Source organism: Xenopus laevis, chromosome 8S, assembly GCF_017654675.1.
Source record: "Xenopus laevis strain J_2021 chromosome 8S, Xenopus_laevis_v10.1, whole genome shotgun sequence".
NCBI lineage: Eukaryota > Metazoa > Chordata > Amphibia > Anura > Pipidae > Xenopus > Xenopus laevis.
The window spans coordinates 26,922,802-26,932,288 of NC_054386.1; the positions used below are offsets into that span (position 1 = coordinate 26,922,802).

The window sequence follows — 9,487 nt, forward strand, 5'->3', positions numbered from 1 at the left end:
GAAGGCAAATAATGCAAAAACTATAAAAAATAAATAATGAAGACTAACTGAAAAGTTGCTTAGCATTGGCCATTCTATAACTCAGAGTTAAATTAAAGGTGAACCACCCCTTTAAGGTTGATAGAACACTTGCTTCTATCAGGGATATTCACAACAGGCTTTAAGCTGAACCGCCCCCCAAAGATGAATAAATAAGACCCCTCCTGAAGACATTAGCCCCTGGCCAGCATTGCATTGTCCATGTATAGCAGCCCTGTATTGTGTTGCTCACTGGCATCCAGCCCTTTCTTGCAACTATCTATTGTGTCTACCAGTTCTTTGTATAGGGCATGCAGGTCTTATGTGTGTGTGGACTACACATCCCAGTATGCACTTAGATCTCCACGCCCTGGAGCAGCAGTGGAAGGGGTTACTGCTGCTGCGCCAGATGCAGAGAGGGTTTAGGTGCCACTGTGCGCCTGTAGAGGGCAGGGGCGAGACTGTCAGTCAGCACGTGCCAAGCAGAGCAGCCAAGAGAGGCGGATCCCACTGGAGGGGGTGGGCGTGGCCACGAAGGGACTTTAAATAGTCGGGACCCTATGTGACTTTGTCAATGAACAGCTGAGACTCGCAGGTGAACTGTGGCTTTAGCCCTACACCAGCTCAATAGAGACCTGCCTCCCTGCCTCCCTGCCCCAAACCCCAAAAGCAGTTTAACAGTGAGCTGCCCCCCTGCCCCAAACCTGACTGACCGAGGATCCCTGGTCCTGGCACTGCAAAGCAACACAAAGACAGAAGGAAGAGATAAATCTTATTGTATATTATACACTGCTGCTGCTGCTGCACTGGGATGAGAAGCATGGCTGTCCTCCTGCCACTCCTACAGCTGGCTGCCCTCATCAGCACTGGCACCTCTGGCAAACTGGTGAGTGACTCCTCTCTGTTTGTGCCCACACTGTGCCAGTACTACTATCATGTAGTGTGCATGTGGCCCTCTATATATATATTATATATATATATATATATATATATATATATATATATATATATATATATATATATATATATATATATATATTCTAATGTCGTTATTACAGACACTTGTATGGATTGAGTACATTAGTCTACTTTTTGCTGGCTTCTTCTCCCTTTACCCATGTGAGTTCCTGTAGGAGCTGCCACAACACTTGCCCTGGTAAGATGAAATGACTGGCAGTTTATAGTGAGAGTGGCAGAATGAGCATTGAGAGTGGCAAAATGAGCAGTGAGAGTGGCAGAAAGAGCAGTGAGAGTGGCAGAATGGGCAGCGAGAGTGGCAGAATGGGTAGTGAGAGTGGGAGAATTGGGAGCGACAGTGCAGAATGGGCAGTGACAGTGGCAGAATGGGCAAAAAGGGCAGTGAGTTCTGGGCAGTGAGAGTGGCAGAATGGGGAGTGAGAGTGGCAGAATAGTGAGTGAGAGTGACAGTATGGGGAGTGAGAGTGTCAGAATGGGAGTGAGAGTGTCAGAATGGGAGTGAGAGTGACAGAACTGGGAGTGAGAGTGGCAGAATGGGCAGTGACAGTACAGAATGGGCAGTGAGAGTGGCAGATTGGGCAGATTGGCAGAATTGGCAAAAAGGGCAGTGAGTTCTGAGCAGTGAGAGTGGCAGAATGGGGAGTGAGAGTGGTAGAATGACAAATGTAGTGGTGGTGGTGGTTGTAGTGGTAGTGGTTGTAGTGGTTTGCGCAGCAGCTCAGTGTAGTCATGTCTTGCCTGTCTGTGCCCGGCACCCGAATGTCAGGCAACTGCCCCAAACTCTCAGCCCATTGCTAACAATTGGTCCATTCTGTAGGGCATTAAAGCTTTGCCCTCACCCAATCAGAAGCTTTCTTCTCATCCTCTCATGTTCCACTGGCACCCCAACCACATATCCACTGGGCACAGCTTCTAGTTAACCCCTTGCATACTGAGGGGGAAAATTGCTTGTGTGTTGGGTATTTGCTGCAGCTGCTGTACACCTCTGTGTAAAGTCTGCTGTTTGTTGTCAGGGGTTGTAGCCTGTAAGCCTGGAATCAATATGGCACCTCCCATCGGAAGTTGCAGTTGGGGTATGTGGGTTATGTTGAGGGCAGGCAGTAATCTTTAGCAGCAGTAAGGTAATTCATATGGAGCCAATAGGGTTTAAATGTCTGTTGGATGTTTCTTTAACCCTTTCCATGTGGGTGGTGTGATTCAGAGCTAAACAAAAGACTCCCCACATTCTGGCTGCCCCCCCCCCCAAGATGAGTTATGGGTGGTGATGCATGCGAATTGGGGAAGGGAAACTGGTGCCCAGTGGGGCAGACATGGGGCAAAGGATTTCCCTGCACATGTTTAGCTAGGCGGCTCCTTTAAGCTGTGTCACTGTTGCCTCACTCCGTGTGTTTCCATTCCTGCTGCACAGTGTGTTTATTATTTCTCGCCATCACATGCACAGATCACATTTCTTGGACACCGCTGTGGATTTCACTTTTATTCCTTCCTTTATGAATTTCACAAGGAAAAACATCCCACCCTTTAGATCCTACATTCTTTGTGGGGTTGGCTGAGAGGGAGGGGGCCGACTGGGGAGCCCGAAGGCTTTTTCCGTTGCAGAATCAGACTGTTGCACGCCACAGCCTCGGAGAAAGTGTCTGTGCCCTGCTACCCTTTGCCATGTCTGCCCCAGGAGGTGCCAACAATGTAGGATTCCAAGGCATTTGCCAATAAGTCACCCAGAGAGAGAGAGACTAATCTGTGTCTCACAGGCTATGTGTACGTAGGAAGGTGATTCATTTCCATCATATGCACCAAATATCTGCACTTGTACAGGCCAAGAACCAGCCAACATTGCATTTATAACCAGAGGAAATGTCACTTCCTGACGAGCGGCAATATCCATAAAGTTCATAATATGAGCCTGAATCAGGAATTCATCTGAAGAGATAACACAAGGCGGGGGCGGCTGGGCCCTTAAAGTGTCCATAGATGTTACAATTAAGATCTTTCCTGGAAAAGATGTTTCCTGCAAAAGACGTTCATTTCACACGTACAGCTGAATGATCAGATATTCCGATACAAACAATAGAATTTTACCTGTATCTGACCATTCAGCACTATCAATGGCTACAATATTATCGTAGCGTCTATGGCCACCTTATGGTTCTGTAGAGAGTGCGCTGCCGTTAGCAGTGGGGGCTCAAGTTATCCAGCACTAGGTGGGTGGCTGTACGGAAATACCAGGAGAGATAAAAGCCTGTAGTTCTTGTTCCTGGGGATGTTAAAGGAAAAGAATAAGAGCTCTGTTTATTTTCCTTTCCCCTCAAAAGAATCTGTTTAGACTCCAACATTCCCAGCAGTTAAGTGGATTTTTCTCTGCTCCAGTCATTAGGTGGGCGCACACACTGTACAGTGTTCAGGTCCATCTACAGCTGGATTACAACAGACTTGCTGGGCCCACTTATTAATATAAGGCCCTACAGTAGCAAATCCTAAGGTGAAATGTAATGCTGTTTATAGACTTTGAGGGTGGTTTTTGTGCATCGGTAGGGCTAATAAGGAGAACCCACGGCAGGATAAATACAGGACAGGTCCATGTATAATACCCCAGAACACACAGCAGGATAAATACAGTGCCAATTCCATGTATAATACCCCAGAACACATGGCAGGTAAATACAGGGTTAGTTTCCATGTATAATACCCCAGAACACACGGCAAGATAAATACAGTGCCAGTTCCATGTATAATACCCCAGAACACATCGCAGGATGTATACAGTGCCAATTCCATGTATAATACCCAAGAACACAAAGCATAGGAATAGGATAGGATAAATACAGGGCCAGTTCCATGTATAATACCCCAGAACATATGGCAGGATAAATACGGTGCCAATTACATGTATAATACCCTAGAACACACAGCAGGATAAATACAGTGCCAATTCCATATATATAATACCTCTGACCTTTGAGTTGTAGGAAATGTATTGATGTTGTTTTAAGAAGTCTTAGCACCTCCAAGCCTCTGTTAAGATTCGCCTGTAGTACAGAGCATAGGGAACAAAATCAGTTCAATGGCGCTTGTTATTGGTGTGACCTTGCAATGTCCTTATTAGTAAATGCATGTTGTTATTTCATTCCCCACAGCCAATCATAAACTCAGAAATACTGAGGTCTATACTGAGGGTATTTTAGGAATCTCTTAGAAGTTTCCCCTCTTGTCTCTTTCCTAATAGTAAGTAGCAGAGCAGTACATTTTATACAACCACCAAAGTCAAAACTGAACCCAGTAACAAATCCAAGATGGCAGAACTGCCTTGGAGTTGTACTCTAGCAGGTGAATGGTCATTCTGGAATTTATTGGTTCCCTCAAAGCAGGTAGAAAGGTGATGGGGAGGAAAGAAATAGTGTGATTCTATTGCATTTCAGAGCAACTCAGTTGGGGTTGCCGAAGAATAATACACACTTTCGTGGCAGCCAGAAACCTCTCATTTTAAGCACAAGCCGTAGCAGGGAAATGTGGTTTAATTCTATTTATACCTATTTAAAGGCCTGTTCATAACCTCAGTATTTATAGTTTTGGCATTTGCCGGAAAACACTCTGGCTTCTATTTTGGATGAAGATGGAGCTGTGTGGTTCACTAACACACACGCACACACACATACAATCACTGAAATGCCTTTTCCCCTCGCTTTTTCCCTCTTCCAGGAATCATCTGGTTATAACAACAAGTGTGAAATAGGCCTCTATTCCTTGTGCTGCCACAGTTCTTGCCTTGTCCAGTATCTGGCAGCCTTGCCAAGCCTTGTGGCTTCTGGCGTGACTCATGTTGGGCACGTGACCACCTGTTTCCATCTGCCCTTGGCCATCTGCACAGGAATTTGCTGTAATTGGAGGATTAGCAGGCGGGAAATTACTCTTGGCACACTGCAGGGCATTCGTTATCTATAGTGGCTCAGTGGCACAAAAATAATATACAACCTTTGGTGATAGGGGCCCAGGGTAGACACCTTTTCTGACCTTCAGAACCTGCCCTGGCTATCTGCCTGCTGGTGAGGGGCAAGCTGGAAGGCCACAGCTGAGGCTTTGGTAGGCCAGATATGTCTGTAACAGCCAATGGGTGGTCCAGTTTTTATGTCAATGCTGATTTAGTAACCCATTCCAATTGTTTTTCCAGATGGAAGCTTCCTGCCCAACGCAGTGTGTATGCCCTAAAGAAGCCCAGTCGTGCCCTCCTGGCATTAGTCTGGTAATGGATTCCTGCGGGTGCTGCAAAGTCTGTGCCCGTCAGTATAATCAGGACTGTGGACTGAACCATCCTTGCGATCACATCAAAGGCTTGCACTGTGACTTTGGCGCCGACCCTTCCTCTCCCATGGGCATCTGTAGAGGTGAGTATTTTTTTATTGTGCCGATTTCACCCTGAGTTTCCTCTGGTTTCCTATGCTCCCACAAACCCAATATGGGTAGTACTCCATCCAATGACAGCACTGGATATTAGAATGGGCTCTGTACTCAGTTTATATGGTCATTTAAATTATATTTAGGAGTGCTGCTCATGGAATGTGCGTTTGCATGTTCCCAAGCATTCCTGCAACTGGCTCCATTAATTCAGCTCTGCTGGTGATCCAGATGAAGATCCCATTGAGACTTATAAATTACCATCACAGGCGTTTAGTTTAAGGTTGAACCTGATAACCTTCTGGCTAAGGGCTGACCCCCTGGCTCCTTCTCTTTGGCACTGGCTGCCTTGTTTGCTCAGAATATATGTAATGCTAGACATGGGCACGTCTGGCAAGGCTTCAATGGAGCCATCTTATAAAAATGCTTCCAGATAAGCGAAAATAAATTGGCTGCTCTGAGGGCAATAATTGTCTGGCACGGCCCTTGGCACTGATCAGAAGAGAAGAAATAAACAGTTGATCTTCTAAACTGATATGGGTCAAGGGCTACTGTTAGCTAAAAAATAAGCATTTGTCTTTACCAAACACTCTATAATGATCTGTGAAGTAGAACCCCATTGCTCAAAATCCCTTTCTCTTCAACCTGTAGCAAAGTCAGAAGGGCGCTCTTGTGAATTCTTTGGTCAGATCTATCAGAACGGGGAGAACTTTCAGCCCAACTGCAAGCACCAGTGCACCTGTATGGACGGGGTGGTGGGCTGCATGCCCTTGTGCCCCCAGGAGATGGCGCTGCCTGGTGTGGACTGCATTAACCCCAGGCTGGTAAAGGTGCCAGGGCAATGCTGTGAGATGTGGCAATGTGACAGCAATCACATACCTGAGGACTCGGGAGACACCACCACAGCAGATGGAGAAGACCCTCTAAGGTCATTTGCAGAGATTGGAAACCAGGCAGATATTGAACCAGTGTCGAGCAACGAGCTGATTAGCTTGGTCAGAAATGGATTCAGGGTGGAAAATGGTGAGTAGGAACAGTGGCCGTAAATCATGAATTGGTGTTTATTGCCTCTCTATTGTTTCCTTGTCGAGATGGTTTCTCCAGACCTTGTGGAGCAATGTAAATATATAAATAGCTGAACTCTCTCACGTACAGAATTGGTACCTCTTATATCATTCTCCTTGTACCTGTGCCCTCTCCATATCTGTCCAGCCATTCCAAGCTGGTTCTAAGGTGAAACAAGTCACAGCTCTTGTTTACTCTCTATGGGGGGAGGGGAGGTTTATGTCACTGGGAGGTAATTAGGGTGGTTGCCCTGGCAGAACTATTTGATGGTCTTTTGAGTGCTGTTTGTGTTGTGGAAACCTTTGCCCTGACTGTGTTTCCAGTAGTGACCAGAAAGCATTTATTTCTATTTGACTCAAATACTGAAATGTGTTTTCATATATTACATGGGAACATTGTTGGTTAATGTTATTGGCAAAGTAGGGACTCGCTGATCATTCCTAGAAATGCCCTTTTAGGAGGTTTGCGCTGGGTACAAATACATACAGTCTCTTGTGTTGTGCTACAGGGCTGGCTCCTCTGCCACACCCGGGCAGGACTGCCTGTGCCATCCAAACTACAGAATGGTCTCAGTGCTCTAAATCCTGCGACATGGGAGTCTCCACCAGGATCACCAATGATAATCCCCAGTGCAAGCTTATGAAGGAGACCCGCCTGTGTGAAATCCGTCCTTGCCAAGATCCTTTTCCTATGAAACCCAAGGTATGAACCTAATAGCAGGATTTCTTTGTGTGATGCCCTCCATACTATATACTCTAGCAAGCTCTAGCTGGGGTAATATTCAACTTGAACCTGATGGTTGTAGGAGTGCAGGAAATAACTGTGGATTAAGTTGCAGCTTCCCGGCGCTTTCTCGTGAGTTATTCATTCATATTGCCAGCTAAGGGTGGTTCTATCATTTCTCTATCCGTTTCTGCCATTGTACTACCAGTAAAGTACTATTTTCTTGCCCTGGTTTGCTGATAAAATCTATAAATGAACTCTTTGTGTCTCTTACTAGAATGGAAAGAAATGTGTTCGCACCAAGAAAGCCAAACAAGCGGTACATATAAAATACGCCGGCTGCACCAGCATGCGCCAATACAAGCCCCTTTACTGCGGTTCCTGCACCGATGGCCGCTGCTGCACCCCTTCCAAGACAAGGACCATGCGCGTCCGCTTCCACTGCGAGGATGGAGACACTTTCCAAAAGAGTGTGATGTGGGTGCAAAAGTGCAAATGTTACCAGAACTGCCCCTATCACAGCGAACTCTCATACCCCCACTATCGGCTACACAACGACATCCACAAATTCATGGACTGAGTCTTAAGACTCAAGGGTTGTGGTCAAGGGAGATGACACCCTAACCAAAGAACACTTTCACCAGGAGGGTGTCTGTAGCTCCCTGGGACTAGTGTTTCAAGCCTGGCAGGAGAGGTCCACAAGGACATAATCTGAATCTGCTGCATAATATACCCAATGTGGAACTGATCCGATGGTTGTCCGAGGCATAGTCATAGTAGAGGGAATGTGAGGGAGCTCAACCAATGTCTTCAGCTTTCCCTGAGCCTTAACAAGTCAGTTATTGTAGGATGTAGCTGCCCCCAGTCTGGCCTTGTTGTCACCAGGCAAATATCATTACGTACTTTTCACGGCTCCAGATGCAACTGTTCAATCCACTGTAAGGAGTGATGAAGCATTCTGCAGAATGGATGTAGTGTAGGAAATAATCTGTTTATAGGCACCCTATAGAAAGGCAGGCCTTCTGTCTGTTTGCTAGAGAGAAAACATGTCTGTGAGGTGCCAGTCATGTTTCATTGAAGTAGCTTAGTCAGGAGTGGAGGGGATACTTATCGGATATTCTTTGAACGCACACTGTTAAATCAGGAGGAGTTGCTAGCGTAGTCTTCCATGGTCCAATTGATTTAGCGCAGAAAGGAATGTATACTGAATTGATTGCCCAGTTTTTATGTAGACAATGGTGGCTTTGATGCTACAAGCAGTTTCAGTAGATTTGTTGGACAATAATGTCCCTTGGACTTTGCAGATGTACCTAATGCTTGTACCGGCTCAAACTGTCCTCGACGAGCTCCTGTATTTAGGAGGAGGATTCCAGGTAGCATTAAGGGGTTTCCTTAACAAGATGCAGCCTTCAGGTTAGAGGTGACAGTATAGCTGGGGGAGTACACGACTGACACTTGGAAGAATATGAATATATTTTGTTTCCCTGGGACAGCAGCCCTGTCCTCAACCCTGTTACCTTTCCAGCCTATGCCGACACTCAGCACTTTGTACAGATACAAATACTGCTCTGTGCTTGTACTTAGGAGAAGTACTCCCTGCATCACTGGCCTTGGGACATGTATATACGACCCACAGTGGCCTTTCTCTTACTCCATTCATGTCTCATCTGTACATACAAATGTAGGGTTCACTGTTCATGCACTGCCCATGTAAAGGTGTATATAATATATTAAAAAGAGATATATATTTTATGACCCGCCCTCAGCAATATTTGCTGCCCGGTAGAAGTTTATGCTTTCTGGTTTTTTTTGTACTCTAATTATCGTGTACTTATTTTCCTGTATTAAAGGGAAAATGTTTTGTGAGAATCTTCCTGAGGCCGTGTTTGCATGTGATCAGCAAATTCCTTTTTAAAGCCTGTATAAATGTGATTTAATATATCCGTGACTCTGGATGTGGCAGTATTACAAGATTTTCTACTCTTAGAAGAAATTACAACTTGGGTTTTGATTTTTTTCCGGGGGGCGAGGATACTGGAGCCACGTTTCATTGATGGACTCTCAGAATATAGTACAATATGCAGAAATATTGGATTTGGGATTCTCATCTCTCCAAAAGACTTATGTCCTACATGAGGCAATTCCCATCAACCCTGATAAGTCATCTGATCTGGCATCCTTATAGCTATTATATATTATGGCACAAGGGACTGAACAACACTTTCCTAATCAGTATAAAGACAGCCATTAAGATGGGCCTGGTTCTTCTGTTCTATTATTGAAAAATTGCATTACTTCTTAGCACTCCAGGAAA

The 9,487-nt window shown here is 45.5% G+C and overlaps 1 protein-coding gene across 1 annotated transcript; it reads left to right on the top strand.

Moving 5' to 3' along the window:
- The first annotated feature begins 612 nt into the window (after positions 1 to 612).
- On the top strand, positions 613 to 9,172 carry ccn1l.S (cellular communication network factor 1 like S homeolog). Its single transcript, NM_001114822.1, is given in 5 exon segments — positions 613 to 904; positions 5,162 to 5,375; positions 6,037 to 6,408; positions 6,959 to 7,152; positions 7,451 to 9,172. Coding segments are annotated over 5 exon segments (1,158 nt in total). The 5' UTR covers positions 613 to 829; the 3' UTR covers positions 7,754 to 9,172.
- Positions 9,173 to 9,487: the final 315 nt, after the last annotated feature.